Consider the following 15,476-nt stretch of genomic DNA (forward strand, 5'->3'; position numbering starts at 1 on the left):
CTGTTTAAACAAAACTATTGTTCCCTCCTCCGACATTTCGTTTGGAAAACTGTAGTAGGACCATGAACTCAGTGTTTAAACTGTAGGTAGTGTACTGTTTATTTGTACATTCATGTGTCGCGAATTTACATGGACGAATGTAACGTCAAATATACAATTACTGCGTACACGGTACGAAAATTAATTAGGCTTTGTTAATAACAGCAAACGAGTGACCCGCACCGCTGCCAACAAGTGTTCCAGTAAAATTGGCTGAGTATGGTAATTGTTCCGGAGCTTTGACGTCCCTTGTATGACCGGTCCCGCAGTTTCCGTGTTCGTTCCACCCCCAACAAAAGATTCTCCCATCCCCTGTAATACACGTATAATGGTAATATCGAGCACGCCCTGCTTACATTTTTCTTTGAAATATCAAAATAGTTAATACTAGTCAAAACGACGTTGTGTTCCGAGCCCGCCGAGATTTGCTCAATTTTTGGGAGGCCCTCGACTCGCGTAATTCTCCAAGACAATGGATCCTCGAACGACGCGGATCCTAACTGTCTGTACGTGTTTCGCCCCCATGAAAAGACTCGACTACCTGAGGACAGTGGACGGGCACCTTCAAAGTGTTCAGGTAAAGAAATATATTGCTGGGAAACAATTCTTTGTATACTTAATTACCAGTCAGCGCGAGCATGTGCGACCATCCGCTGTCTATTTCAACCGAGGAATCGAACCGAACGTCAGGTAGTAATATTGGAAAAGATGTTTTCGAAATAACGTCAGTGTCGAGGCCTAATTGGCCATGCTTATTGTCACCGAAGGTATAGAAATGATCATCTACGGTTATTGCAACCGTATGGTGTTGTCCGCAAGCGACGTTCTTTATGTTTCGTAGCGTTGGAACTGTGGAAAACACGTCGTGAAATCATGTCATCAATGTCACCTAAATAGACCTGCCACATCGTACCTTCTGTGAAGGTGTAAACCGTACTCTTGCCGAACAATTCACCCTTCTTAGTGCTTAAACCCAATTGTCCTTTGTTATCTGAACCTGCGACTAAAACTTTATGATCGTCGGTGACTAGAACTGTGTGTCTTAATCCCATGGAGACTCTTTTGATTTTCCGATCGAGCGATACCTCTAGGGGCTCGTACGTCCATTGCAGGGTGGTCGGGTCAGTTCCTAATTGCCCGAAACAGTTTGAGCCCCATAAAAATAAAGTACCGTCTACTGTAACAGCCGCCGAACTGTCCCACCCGCAAGCTACGTCCACGACATATTTGCCCTTTAATTTTCGTTCTATTTCCCGAAAGGAGAACGACTGCTCATTTACAGGAAATCCCGCTTGACCTCTATTGTTCCAGCCGCTGGAGTAAACGCGGCCGTCATTGTCCAAAATTAACGTGTGACCAGCTCCACCGGTTATTTTAATAATCTTTCGCGACTCCAACGAGCAACCAGATAAATCAACTTCGCGGGGTAGCACGCATTCTTCTACCTGTACCCCTTGCCCGAGTTGGCCATGAGAATTAGCACCCTGCAGAACAAACGGGAAACCTAATTTGACGCAATTCACTTTCGAAAATATTTTATGGTCAATTATTCGAAGTATTATGATTCTAAGGGACCAGGGATTAGGGAAGGATTTGTCGAGGAAAAGGGACCAGGTAAGAAATAGACAAGTGACGACGAGGGAGGAGGAAAGAGAGCAGTGTGGCAGTTCCAGGGTCGTAACAAGATTCATATAAAACAATCGCGTAACCGTATATATACTTTGTCTATGCTTTAATTTTTAGGTTGATAAGGCAGCCAACTGTTTACCATAAAAGTTAATAAGACATTCGATTTACTCTCGTCTGTGGCGCACCTGTTCACTTGTTGCATGCACTCGTCTACGTGCGTTCAATCTGATAACATTGTATGATTCGTGGTCGATTTATTAGAATTACCGCGCCTACCCTACCTTCCCCGACCGTGAGCACTCTCATTTCCTCTCTGGCGAGAATAACCGTAGATTTCATGTGCAGAGAATAACAAATCGAATAGATACATTACCCATGAAATTAAGCAGTAACTCATTGTTGCTTGTTCCTTTGTTTGGTCAAGAATATCTTTAACAAAAATATATGTATATCCATGCACGTGGACGTAAAGATCCCAAAATGAATTTATAAATGTTACATTGTAGATGGCGACAAAATATGTTTGTGTAGCTATTATATGACACTTGACTGTGTTCACTGACAGTTTACGAAGCCGACTGAAGAATCTATGAATTTGTTTTCACGTCATGGAAGAATCTATAAAGTTCAACACAAAAGAGGTTAAGACTGACCTTTTGCGCGCGATAAACGAATGCTCTCAAAGAGGATTGTTACACACCGCAAAATGGTATGTACAATTCAAGGAAAGAAAATGAAAGATGAACTGTATTGTAATACGAGAAAGCTAAAATATACGTTTTCCTGACAGGCTTGCGGAATTGAGTTATTCCTTGAAAGACGTCAAACTAAATATGCACGACATTACCGCCGATTTGTATCTGGCAGACACGTGCGAAGAAGAGGATACATACATTTTGGCAAAATGTTACTTTGATTCGAAAGAATATGATAGAGCCGCGTATTTCACGGAGAATTGTAAAACGCCAAAAGTTAGGTTTTTGCATATATATTCCCGTTATTTATCAGGGGAAACCAAGAAGATACATGAAACACCGGTTGTGCCTCCTGATCCTGTTAAAAATGATAGCTTAAAATTGTTGTGCTCTGATTTGAGAAGAGATCATACAGCAGATGAACTGGATGGTTTTGGTTTATACCTTTTTGGCGTGACATTGAAGAAGCTACACTTGGCGAGGGAAGCTATGGATGTATTGGTCGAAGCGATACACAAGCAACCTATGCACTGGGGGTCTTGGCTAGAATTAGCTTCTTTGATAACAGATAGGGAAAAGCTCGAGAACCTGTCTCTACCAGACCACTGGATGAAGCATTTTTTTGTGGCTCACATGTATTTAGAACTACAACTAATAGATGAAGGTTTAGCTTTGTACTATGAATTGCAGTCAATGGGATTCGAGACAAATGGTTACGTTCGTGCTCAGACCGCGATCGCTGTTCATTACAAAAGAGGCAAGATCTTTCTTCTTTTATGAATGGAAATATTGTTTCGAGTTCGTATGTATACTGATGGGTGGTGTTTTCTTTAGATGTTGATAACGCTATAGAAACGTTTAAAAGAATAATAAAGGAGGATCCTTGTTGTTTGGATAACATGGATACATATTCGAATTTACTGTACGTAAAGGAGATGAGAGTCGAGCTGGCAAACTTGGCTCACAGAGCAACGGCGATAGATAAATATAGATTGGAAACATGTTGCATAGTGGGTAAGTTTGCCGATCGACCAAGCACAGAAATGAAAAGCGCGTCACCTTACTATACGGTAGAACAAATATTCTTTAGGCAATTACTACAGTTTAAGAGGCGATCATCAAAAGGCAGTCCTGTATTTCCACAGGGCTTTGAAGATGAATCCTCAGTACCTTTCTGCTTGGACATTGCTCGGTCACGAATTCATGGAAATGAAGAATACCAATGGTGCTATTCACAGCTATCGACAAGCTATTGGTATATATCGCGCACACTTGCGAGATTAAACACGAGAATCAATCTGATAATGACTTTCTTTTATGTAGAGGTCAATAGGCGAGATTATAGGGCATGGTATGGTCTGGGGCAAACGTATGAAATTTTGAAGATGCCATTTTATGCGATCTCCTATTACAAGCAAGCACAACTTTTGAGACCGCACGACAGTAGAATGGTGTTGGCTTTAGGAGAGGCGTACGAGAAACAAGACAAAATACAAGACGCACTGAAGTGTTACTACAAAGCGTGCAGTGTCGGTGACATCGAAGGGATGGCATTGTTAAAGTTGGCCACGTACGTACCGCGATCGAATACGGAAGGAATCGAATATCGAAAGCATCAGTTTTAATCGTATGTTCCGCAGGTTGTACGAAAAATTGGGTGAACATGACAGCGCGGCAGCAGCTTACACCGACTTTGTAATGGACGAGATTAGAAACGCGGATAGGACAGACTTGAGTCACGCGTACAAGTATCTAACGCAGTACCATTTAAAACGCGAACAGTTAGATCAAGCGAATCACTACGCTCAGAAATGTTTGCAATTCGACGAGACGAAAGAGGAAGCTAAAGCGCTGCTCAGAACGATCGCTCAGAAAAGAGTGAAAGTCGAGGAAACTTTGATGGTGGTAATTATAAAACCCTTTCGGATCACCGAGAAAAGAATACATGCTATGAAATTATAACCTTACGTTTATTCTTCAGATAGAGGATATGAACGAAACGGATCCTGTCATAGAACAAGGAGAGCGAGCGGACACGACTTCAGGAAATCAATTGTCACCGATGAACCTATCGTTTATGCCTACGCCGTGAACCAGAGTGAAAAAGGTACACCTCGATTGCTGATGCTTTGTACGTTGTATTTCTAATAAACATGCCTATCGACAGGGGAAGAAAAACACGTTGATTGAAAAAATCTTTGCTTTTAATTCTCTCACGTATAAAAGTGTATATATATATCGTTGTCTTTGATTATCACAATATCGTCACCGGTAATAGTCGTTTCTTACATTACTAAAAACTTGCGAAGAATTAGCAGTCGTAGGAAGATCCATAAATTCAGGATAATTGTAGTACAGGTGTCTCATGGGCGAAGGAGCGCGCGGTACCATTGTTGGGACGGACAACACGCCACAAGGGTTATTTTGCAGAGACGTTGTCGCGACTTTGTACCAACCGGTGTGCGTGTACGATAACAACGGTGGATTCTGCGGCAGTTTGGGAAAGCCTGGCGGTGCGCGATTAAACATCCGATAACTGGTGATCGTGTCGTGGGCATTCGTATGATACCGGCCTGTTCCGACATCCGAGTTCGGAGGGGATCCGTTTTCGTCAAAGCCAAGATCCGTCGAGGAGGAGGAAGTGCTGCACGATGAAACCCGTTTACGGGCGATGCTCGCGAACCCGTCGTTCGAATCCTCATTGTCGGCCACGTAATTCCAGTCGTGTTCCGCTCCCCAGCACTGTAAAAAAAGGAAAACAACGGCCGTTACAGCGAGCTCTGTATCTATTTGCAGGTGGTAATTAACAGATAGCGGGTCTTCGTGCAAAATAAAAATTGAAAGCAAATAGAAATCCATTTAAATTCGATCCGCTCATCTTTATTGAAATGAAAGGAGAACGCACTTACCAGATGTAGATTTGGATGAGATCTGTAGGCCGCACGCTTGCAGCAGAATCGTCCTTCGGGGAGCTTTGCATCCACTGGGGTCATCTCGACATCATCATCCGAAAATGCGCTGTCCGTCTGGGTGGCAATTTCTTTGTACTGGACATCCTTTCGTTTCGATTCGTTGCTCTTCACCGGCGTTCTCGGAGATCGCGTTTTGGATTTGCTAGGGCTGTCCTGCTTGGAAGAGTGTTTCTCCTCGCGGCGTTTCGCGTCGCTTTTTCCGTCCTTCTGTTTGTCGGGTTTGTTCTCGACCTGCGACACTTTCCTCCTTTTGTTATGAGCGACGTCTTCGGACGACGTTTTCTTCTTCCGTTCCTTGACAACCTTTTCCTCCTTCGATTTGGACGGAACGGTAGCAGCAGAGTGGCTGGTCCTTGCCTGGCAAAGGAAATTCTTTCCCCCTGTTTTTTCACGTTTCTCTAACGAGGTCCAGCTGTGGGAAGACGAATGTTCGTCTTCGGACGATGTGCACTGCTTCTGAAAAATCTTCGCGATCTCAGCGTCCACCGACAAAGTGCTGTTTTGCCTTTGATCGCGAGACTCCGTCACGATCTGAGATTCTTCGTAGGTATATTCCTCCATCGATATGTCCATAGGCTCCACCGAATCGAACGTCACGAATTTGTCAATGTCCATGCAAATGTTTTCGGTTATCGTGTTGCAGGCGGTGCTCCATTGATCGACGGACGAGTCGGATTCTTCTTTGAGTGCAACTACGAGTGATTTTTCTTTGAGTCCTTTGTCGTCGCCTTTACGCACTTCCTTCGAGTCCTTTCCTCGAGACGACCCGGTGTTTTTCGTGTCCGTTAAGGAACCAGATCTTGTACTTTTCCGAGATTCTTCGGAAGATCTTCTGTTCGAAGAAGCTTCGTCGTTTTTCGAGTTTCTGTCCCCCTTACTTTTGGAGGACTTGCTCTCTGTCTCTTCTTTAATAGTTTTCTTGACGCTCGATCCGGAATCCTTCGATCCTTTGTCGTCCTTGCAAATAGCCAGCTTTTCGGAGACCTTGCTGGTCCCGAATATACAGAAGCGCAGAAGATGCAGCGGAAACATGATGTACTTGATACCGCTCTCGATAAGACCGCCGCTTATCGAGTGTAAAAGCTCGGTCGATGTCATTGTTACGTTCTGTTTCTTCAGTGTTGATTCTCTGCGCTCTCTCTCGGAGGATTTTCCTTGCAAAGGGTTGTGCCGTTCGTTTCCGGTTGAAGATTTCCTCGATCCCTGTTTCTTTGTCGTTGCACTGTTTTCCTTGTTCTACAAGAAAGAAACGATGATGTTTTAGTAAGTCTGTTTATCTTTCGTACATGCGAACGATGTTGCAACCGAGATTATTACGCGAAAATGAGATCTACGCGGATACGATATAGAGACAACGCGAAAAAAATTGTTGTGCATCCACGGGCTCGGATCTGCAGACTTTCAAACAATTGAGAATCGAAGCGTGCGTACACAGTGTATATTGCAATTTCGCCGCCTGATGAAACACAATTGACGAATTTCACTTGAATTTTTCGGCGAGATAATAGTTGTCGAAAGCGACGGCGCGCGTCCGAGAGTGTCAACGGAATGTATCGTTACGTAAATGTTGTTAAAATTCAGATAATTTAGTACATAATTAACGAAGATTTATCTAGCGGTTGACGTCACCCGGTGTCACAGACTGTTGCTGGTACTGCAACCGCGCACCGTTCGCTCCGTACGGCAATTAACAGAATTTCCTTCGATTCGGATGAGACAGCGAGTTGCGTGCGTACAAGTGCAATCGCTCGCGTTATTGTGAAACGATCGCCGCCTAGCTTCGGATCGACTATCTTTCGAATACTCACGTTATCGACCTTTACGTACTGACGTCTGCTACTTCGCCGCTTCTGGCGTTCGCTTTCTTTCGGCATGGTTGTTTTGGCAATTCGAGCTCATGTAATCACAATCGCTACCGCGCCGGTGATACCACCGGCAAACGAAAACCGATCGATTCGAATTCCCGTTCTTGACACTTCGACACGGTTCACCTGAGAAACTGCAAATGAGCCGGAAAATTCGGCGGGCTTTATTTGTACGGAACCAGGTCGGTGCCGATCGGTGCATTCTGTCCCCTGATTGGTCGGTTTACCTGCCCAAAGGGAGAAGGAGGAACTTGGTATCGATGCCCGAAAGGACTTAAGGGTGATTACCCCCCCGGACGTGTCTTCGCCGTAATGTTTTCTACTTCTTCGCTTTCAGGTCAATTCACTCCCCTCGATATCTTCGCCGTTTATAATTAGACACGTTGAGTGGCCCGAGGTCGATCAGCTTTTTAAAACGACCACACTCGCTCTAGCTAAATTACAGAATCTTTTCCCTTAGAGATCGTTTCGCGGATGCCGAGTGATTAGCATTACTGTCCGCCAATCATTATCAGACTTATCGGTTCTAATCGATAATCGAAGTTACGGGGGCATTCTCGTCTGACTGATCGAAAGAATCGATTTTTTTTTTTTTATTGTATAGGGAAAAGTTGGTCAGAATGATGACCTTGACAACATTTTTTCTAGATATTTTCCGTCGATTTTCCTGCTTTAAGTCTTGTCTGCACCGACAGAATGTGCGGGGGCAGTCCGCATACTGCAAGTGCGTATATCATACGCGGAGTATACACAGACAACAAGTGTGCAACATGCGGACTGTTTAAACTTTCCACGAAACGATCGCCGCTGTGCATATAACGGCCGGCTTGTTCACCCCTTAATCCCAAAGTCTCCGAGGCCCTTTAACAGCCTGTGTTTCAATCGCGGAACGAGAATAGCCGTCGTTAGGGTCGTTCGAAACAATTTCGAGTCTTTCACCGGGAACATGCTTCTTTAGAAAATAGAGCTGTAAAAGTCTCGTACGTTTTGACGACAATGCAAAGTTACCTGGAACCGGCGAGGTTTCGGAACCGATTTCGGTAATTATCACCTACGACACCATTGGCGCAATATTGCAGGTATAAACCGATCTACCTGGACAGGTAGTTTGTTTATGTCGAACGTTTGGAACAACTGGTTTTCCCTTCTAACAATGTGTAATCGTGAAATCGGCGAAGTTGCGACTTTAAAGCGCTATTCTCTACGCACGTATAAAAGATCCTTTTTCATGTAGTTCAGTGTACCCGCGTTGGATACGCAAAGAGGTGGAACCTTAACGATTACGGAACATTGTTGCGGGATACGAACTCACGCAAGCAACCAGACACGCGAGAGTGCGCGCACAAGGGAACCGATGCTCCTACACACCTGTGCTACCTGTACATTCGACGATGTACATATGCACGCCAGTACGTAAACGTGTTTGCTATTTCAATGTACTCTTAACATATCGATACACCGGTTACAATTTCTTCGTATTTCGCTTTATCGCTAAAACAGATCTTAACCTCTAACAACCCTCTAACAAACGCTCCGATAAACGTTACTCCGGTCTGAACCTCTGGAGATTTAAAAAACTATTTTCAATTAACAATTCCGTCGATTACAAACGGACAGTTGAGAATATTCGGTCGTTCAATCGGGCACCAATCGGATTGAACTACTAAATTGATTTTTTGAGCTGTCATCGAATTTGTTAAAAAATATTCGTCCATGAATTATAGATGTTTCTTAACACTAGAACGACCGAGCAATAAATGCGACTGACGTATATTGCTTTGTAACAGTGACAAGACTGTGCCCATTCAGACTTCATACAACTTTTATTGTAATATGTGCTTCAATGAAGAGATTCGTTAAAAAATTTCCGATGAAAACATTTTTACAATTTCAGTAATTGTAAAAGAAAAAATTAGGAAGCAGTCACTTTGACTGCTCCGGTCGTTCTAGTGTTAAGAACTTGTTTGTCTTCCATAAAAAAAAGTAACACTATATTTATTCTATATCTGCATATCCCTTAATTCTTACGTATTGATTACAAAAGAATAGAATTCGATTTTGACCTGAAAGGTAGGCATAACATTCGTCTTTAGCAGGTCCTGTTTGAAATCTTCACTCAAGTTAAATTTGATGTCACGAATCTTAGATAAAGTTAGTTAAAGGAACGTGTGAAAGGAGTAAATGTATGCCATAATTCGAACAAAACTAAATGCGAAATGAATACCGCGAGAGAGGACCGGTGGAGTATATATTTTCCAATTGTTTTCGGGTGGAATACTTGGAAGGCGGGCAAATAATAGGGAATATAGCGCGGAGTACGTCGATAAGCGTTTCTAAGGCTCGCGCGCAATTCAACGAGCGGAGTATGGCGGCCATATTGACTATGTATAGCCAACCCAGCGCCAAGGATGTTTGTGCGTGCCTGGCACGATCGCTGTTACATCGCGGTCGCTGTCATCGTCGTCGTCGTCGTCGTCGTCATCGTGGACGTCGTCGTTGACGTTGTTGTACAACTTGTGTCCTAATTGTCGTCGACGCGTTACAATCACCGAAACGGTGAATTTGCGATTCAGATTCGAACGGAGTCGACGATTCCTATCGGCGAGATGTCAAGTCAAATATGCCTGAAGTGGAACAGTTTTTTGAACAACATCGCGACCAGCTTCGAGAGCCTCTGGGAAGAGGAAGGACTCGTCGACGTGACCCTGGCAAGCGACGGACAATGTCTCACGGCTCACAAAGTGATCCTCTCTGCCAGCAGCCCGTTCTTCAAGAAAGTTTTTCAGGTCTCTCTGTTTTCCCTTTTATTTTGCGGCGCTCGTTCGCGTTTTGACAGCTGGCTTCCTCTCTTCAAATTCACTCTGTTGCTACCAGACCGCCGATATTTTCTGCAAATTTCGATCTCTATAGGTTACTTTATCATTAGCTCTTTGGGTTGTTGCAAAATTTCTTTGGATCAACAGAGAATAGAATAAAATCTTAGTTAACGCGAATCTGTTTCCTGATATCCTGTCAGTTTGCACGTATCATCGATGCATAGAGTTTCTTGGTTCAGAAATGTCCTTGCTGTAACACCCTGTAGGTGGGTTTTAACCCTTGACAAAGATGCACGCGTGCTTCGCAGTCAAAGAGTTAAGAATTGGTACACTACCTACGGTTAGTACGTTTGGAACATCATTCTCTTTCTTTGTTGCAGACTAACCCGTGCCAACATCCGGTTATAATACTGCAAGATGTGCACTTTAGCGAGTTGGAAGCCTTACTTATATTTATATACAAGGGAGAAGTGAATATAGAACAGAAGAATTTGCCGGCGTTGTTGAAAGCAGCGGAGACCTTGCAGATTCGTGGACTGTCCGGGGGAGATATATTCGCCAAAGAATCTTACAAACGATTGGCCGAGTTGGAGCAAGCCGTGGAAGAAGATGAAGCTGCCGTCAAGGAAGACTCGCCGAAGAAGAAACAGAAGGTGAAGCACCAGGCTAATTCTATCCTGGAGACTGTGCTGGCACCGAGCGTATCGCAATTGGAAAGTACAGATGAATCGACCACCAGCGATCAGAGCGGAAAGGATGGGGATTTCCCGATGCAGAAGACTGTTCAGAATCCGGTCTACCAGCGTTTAGAAATGAAGGTAAAAGTTTGTTACGTACGGATGTTTGAAGACTAGAAACATTCGGCACGGGTACTCAGTTGATTGTATTTCAGATCGAGCCATTGGAGTCGGCGGTGGAAGAGCTTCAAAAGCAATCGGCGGTGGACAAGGACCCTGTAGAGAGACTGGACACCGGCCAAGCCGAGGGAAACCAAGGTGAGTACACGAGATACTTCAGCGAAGCCGTAGATGCGATTATAAAACACGTTCGAGCATTCGTATTTTATTTGCGAAACGCATTACGATTTCGTTCCCTGTAATTTCTATATGTTTTATGTTCTACACGTTTCTGTGCATATTATCGCCTTCTTTCTTAGACTTGTACATTTGCTAGAGAGAGAAAGAGAGACAGAAAGTGAGAGAGAAAGAGTGTGTGTGTGCGAAAGAGAAAAGGCACTGTAGACATCTATACGCAATAAGTTGCTCTATCCGAAGATTTCCATCGATTCAAATCAATTGGTTGTGGGATTTGGTTGCATCAAAGGAGCACGATTATACGAAGAGGAAAGAAACATGTACGTGAAGGTCCTCGGCGGTAGATGCATACGCGTATTCAAATCAACTGTGAAATCTAAAGCGACGAAGCATCATACACTCCCTCGATTGTTGCGTATCGTTTTGTTTTTTGGTCGCTTGCCGAATCGTTGAGCCAGCTTTGATCGTTACTTCTGCTTTATTAGATTGGTGTCGCACGTATTTCTTTCGTTTGTTTTTCGTTGTTGCGCGATGCGAATCGCTAGAGAGCAGGAAAACGCGCGCGCGCGCGTAGCAAACAGTTCAAATAATCCAAGGGCACTTGGCTGTAGGGGTCACAGGTGAACGCAGCGTCAGCTTGCATCGAGTTAGAGCAAAACTAGCACTTAGATCAGAGGGAAAAGTAATGTTGGGAGCTCGGGAGTGGGTACAGAGACGATAGAAATGTAATGGAAGGTGGTCCTGTACATCCCAAATTGTCCGAATCGTCCGTAAAACCCCAACCCCGAGACATCCCTTGACTGTATTCGTACGCCTTCATTCTATTTGTCTGTGAACGCAGATCCTCCTTAATATTTGGGATTAATCACGGACTGTGCCATCTGCCGAGCTCCCAACGATGATTGGAGAGGATCGTTCTGTTTGTCGGTAGTATCGAGTCGTCGGGTCTCTGATCAAAAGAGAAAGAGAAAGAGAGAGAGAGAGAGGGAGAAAAAAAAGGAACGGGAAGATAAATGGAACGATAGACGCACGCGATCGATCGATCTTCGCTGCAATTCGCTGCAATTCGCTGCAAGCCAAACTGACGCGCGTCAGGGGGATCCGTGTTTAAAGCAGGCTGTGCTCTGATGTGTGTGGCAGGGTCTGGGAACAGCCCTGCTGAAGACATTTCCGGTTTATCTGGGTTATCCGGCCTAACTGGATTCTCGGACGTGAAGCCGCTGCTTTACGCGTATCAGCAGCTACCTTACGCCGATCTTCTGCCGAGCCCGGAGATTATCTCAACCTGGGCGACTTCTCGACCGATGGATCATTTGGCCTGTGACCTTATGAAGATCCTCTTTACCCCGGAGGAGAGGATTCTCTGTAACGTAAACGGCAAGATGGGCAAACAGCAGTTCGATAGTAACAAAATACATTTGATAAGGGAAGTTCTGTTGCACTTTAGCGGTATCGCACCAAATAGCGTCGAATGGGAAGAGACATGGAAGAACTGCGTGACCAAGATCGACACTAGCAATAGGGGCTTGAAAAGATATTTGTTCCAGAGGCGGTCGGTCTACACTCAATGACTAGGGCGTTTCAGGTCAGGGATCAAACGGAAACGTTTTCACTGGCTAGAATGAACGAAAATACTCGTCCAGTCTCGTCCGAAATGTTCCGATCGGAACTGCCCGGAAACATTTAGGATCGTCTTGCGATCGACTCGGATCGCCTCGAGGTTGTTTCCTCCGTGATCGTTCTTCTCTCGTCGTCTCTCGATCACCGATCGAATCGTCCTACGGACGAGCACAGTATACGATAAGATAACGGGAGACGCGAGAGTCACTCGCGCGATACCGATACCGATACCGATACCGATATCGATACCGATGAATAAGTTACGCGAATTAAAGGATCAGCGACGGGAAAAGCTGATTGCGAATCACCGAGAAAAGATAACGATAGGCACCTTCGAAGAGAGACACAGTGGGGAACGGAAAGCATTCTTAGACAGGGTCGGTCTTATTGGATAACCAACCACGCGCTTAGCGTTTTCCAATTAATTTTCGAAAAACGAATATTCTGCACCACCCCTTTCGGTCTTTCGGTTCTGTGAACGGTACGCAAACGGGTCAACTAGTTCTTCTTTCGTTTCTTTGGTTAGCTGTTTCGCAAGGACAGCGCCGATCCTTCGATGTTCCAGACTTATCTGTCGTATTCTCGTACCTCGTACCACGTACCTCGTATGTACCTATGGCAATTAAACGTAACATTCCTTCGTGTTGTTCGTTTGCAGTGTTCACGCAAGTACGCACTCTCGTCGTAGACGACGATCTACGTAACACGAACTACAATAATATTAACCGCGCCGCGCGCCGTGTCATAAGGAACACGTCGAAGCGGAGACCTTGTTACGCTCGAAGGCACGGCATCCACGATCACCACGCATTATTGTACACGCGCATAGTTACACACCTAGGTGAACGTTTCTCGGTGTACTGTCGCGTACTAGGAACGATCGAAGTCCGAGTTTATAGCAATCTGTAAAAGACACGCGCGGTATGGGAGAACCGAGTTTGAGCACGCGTACCGAGGGCGACACGAACGGAATCTCGTGTCCCTCGCCGGTGAAAGAATATTAATGTAACGCATGCTTGTAGAATATTTAAAGGAGAGTACGAGTCGTCGCGGTGAGATTTTCCCGCGATCGGTTCGCACCTATCGACGGCGTACGATACTTTCGTCCGCGGTTTCGTTCGAGATCGACAAAAGAGAGATCGAGCGAAACCATTTTACTTGTCGCGCGTTTATTTGCCACCTTTCGTTTCGTCGTTTGATCTCGCGAAGGTACGATACGCTTCGAGTCGACTATACTGTTTCAAACTATAATATAAATATATAAATAAATATATATATATATAAATATACAACTGTAGACGAAATACACGCGACTGGTTGCAAATAAACCTATTTTACATTTTTAATTGTCTCGTCATTTCCCGACTCGGCGCGGGTCCGTAGACGACACGTAGAACATTTAGCAGGTACGACTAGACGACTAGAAGAAAGGAAAACGTTCCAAGAATCCATTGTTCCTCCGTTCTCTCCGTCGCGCGTCATCCGTCGAACCAATCAACCAACACACCAAGTTCCACGCCTGTCCTCCTGTTCCTCCTGACGAAGCGTCACCAAAGAAAAAGTCGAGTCTCGCCGCTACGCCGAAGGGGAGTAAAAGTTTTCAAGTGCCCGACTGGAATTACTTGCAGGATCTTCGAAGCCGACCGTAACCGTGATCGCCGAGGCGCGCGAGGTCTCGTCTCCAGCGACCTGTCCGATCGGCCTCGATCGGACTCCGTCCTCGAAAACCATCGAGGACCTTCACCCTTCGTCGAATATATCGTGCTCGGAGTCGATAGCCGAGCACCGGGAGCCCGCAACCGCGAATCTGCTCGGCGAACGGGAGGGCAGGGTTCTGCGATCCGGTTACCCGAGCTGCACCGGGCCCACGGCCGGCAATTCCGATTTTCCGGAAGAGAAGGGTGGCACCGCGTTCCCGCCGTTCCCTTGTCCCTTCTGCGACAGGGCGTACACGAGCTGGGGCTTCCGGCGAAGACACATCAAAGCCGTCCACACGATCTCACCGTCCCTCAATTGCAAATGGTGTTTGCAGGTACGTTCGCAACAGGTGCACACCCGTCCCTCGATCGGTTCAGAGTCTAACGCATACGTGTTTCAGGTCCTGCCCACGCACGCAGCTTGGAGACGACACGTGATTGTGGCGCACAATCTCTCGGCGATCGATGCGCACAACGCTCTCTTGATCCTCGAGGAAGCGCACATGGTTCTGCAGATCGCGCGTCCCACCAGATTAGACACGTTAGTCAACATAATTAAGCAAACGTCCCAGCAGAACAGTAGTCAGGAGAATCCTCGGTCCAACAAGGGTTGAGAGTATCGTTCGCGGTGGGACGTGTATCGTAATCTGTATAACAGTTCATTACCTTTTATAGACGGTTCCGGAAACAAGATTGTACATCGCGGTCGACGCCGAACGTGTTCTGATTTTGTATTGTTTCAAGCCGAGACACCGTAGCGCACGCGTATTTATTTCTGCAACGAACCATTCCCCGTTGCGGGCCGCGCGATTTTATATTCGAGATATTTGTAACCACGGCTCGTGCGCTAAAAAATTTGTTATCGAACGAAATCGGAGCAGTTTTCGACAAGTGCCACGTTGCGCACCTCTGCGGCAGTTGTTCCTTTTTCATGAAGTTTTTATTATATACGTGTATATATTGTCGTTATATCCTTTGTACATGTCGCTTGTATAGTGATTACCTACGGCCAGTATCGCGCTGCGTTGCGCACAGTACTTTTATTGTTGTATTAACAAGAGTTTTTTACGCAATAAAAAGGAAACAGGAACAAATTGTATGAACGCGGG

General features: G+C 45.3%; 4 protein-coding genes across 9 annotated transcripts; 2 read left to right on the forward strand and 2 right to left on the reverse strand.

Annotated features, from left to right (window-relative positions):
• Window positions 1-82: 82 nt before the first annotated feature.
• Window positions 83-4,039, reverse strand: Sergef (secretion regulating guanine nucleotide exchange factor). Of its 2 annotated transcripts, XM_076802082.1 has the most exons (6): window positions 2,168-2,266; window positions 2,042-2,097; window positions 953-1,523; window positions 664-888; window positions 428-580; window positions 83-351 (listed from the first exon to the last, which is right to left on the reverse strand). In XM_076802082.1, exons 2-6 carry the CDS (start codon window positions 2,063-2,065, stop codon window positions 185-187), a joined length of 1,140 nt encoding a protein of 379 aa, XP_076658197.1. In that variant the 5' UTR covers window positions 2,066-2,097; window positions 2,168-2,266; the 3' UTR covers window positions 83-184. The 2 variants fall into 2 exon arrangements, with proteins under 2 accessions (XP_076658197.1, XP_076658196.1); XM_076802081.1 differs by lacking the exons at window positions 2,042-2,097; window positions 2,168-2,266 and adding an exon at window positions 3,942-4,039.
• On the forward strand, window positions 2,237-4,856 carry Cdc23 (cell division cycle protein 23). The gene is made up of 8 exons (XM_076802080.1): window positions 2,237-2,377; window positions 2,459-3,120; window positions 3,198-3,377; window positions 3,454-3,618; window positions 3,687-3,933; window positions 4,004-4,268; window positions 4,345-4,470; window positions 4,717-4,856. Exons 1-7 carry the CDS (start codon window positions 2,277-2,279, stop codon window positions 4,453-4,455), a joined length of 1,731 nt encoding a protein of 576 aa, XP_076658195.1. The 5' UTR covers window positions 2,237-2,276; the 3' UTR covers window positions 4,456-4,470; window positions 4,717-4,856.
• Window positions 4,551-8,039, reverse strand: LOC143362160 (uncharacterized). 3 transcript variants are annotated; one of them, XM_076802077.1, is made up of 3 exons: window positions 7,144-8,039; window positions 5,273-6,571; window positions 4,551-5,105 (listed from the first exon to the last, which is right to left on the reverse strand). In XM_076802077.1, exons 1-3 carry the CDS (start codon window positions 7,207-7,209, stop codon window positions 4,629-4,631), a joined length of 1,842 nt encoding a protein of 613 aa, XP_076658192.1. In that variant the 5' UTR covers window positions 7,210-8,039; the 3' UTR covers window positions 4,551-4,628. The 3 variants fall into 3 exon arrangements, with proteins under 3 accessions (XP_076658192.1, XP_076658194.1, XP_076658193.1); XM_076802079.1 differs by having other exon boundaries at window positions 6,929-8,037; XM_076802078.1 differs by having other exon boundaries at window positions 6,767-8,037.
• A 1,322-nt stretch (window positions 8,040-9,361) lies between these two features.
• On the forward strand, window positions 9,362-15,442 carry LOC143362156 (uncharacterized). Of its 3 annotated transcripts, XM_076802069.1 has the most exons (6): window positions 9,362-9,986; window positions 10,397-10,834; window positions 10,909-11,011; window positions 14,299-14,702; window positions 14,769-14,908; window positions 15,043-15,442. In XM_076802069.1, exons 1-6 carry the CDS (start codon window positions 9,807-9,809, stop codon window positions 15,092-15,094), a joined length of 1,317 nt encoding a protein of 438 aa, XP_076658184.1. In that variant the 5' UTR covers window positions 9,362-9,806; the 3' UTR covers window positions 15,095-15,442. The 3 variants fall into 3 exon arrangements, with proteins under 3 accessions (XP_076658184.1, XP_076658183.1, XP_076658185.1); XM_076802068.1 differs by having other exon boundaries at window positions 14,769-15,442; XM_076802070.1 differs by lacking the exons at window positions 14,299-14,702; window positions 14,769-14,908; window positions 15,043-15,442 and adding an exon at window positions 12,191-13,468.
• Window positions 15,443-15,476: the final 34 nt, after the last annotated feature.

This window comes from Halictus rubicundus, chromosome 16, assembly GCF_050948215.1.
Source record: "Halictus rubicundus isolate RS-2024b chromosome 16, iyHalRubi1_principal, whole genome shotgun sequence".
Lineage (NCBI taxonomy): Eukaryota > Metazoa > Arthropoda > Insecta > Hymenoptera > Halictidae > Halictus > Halictus rubicundus.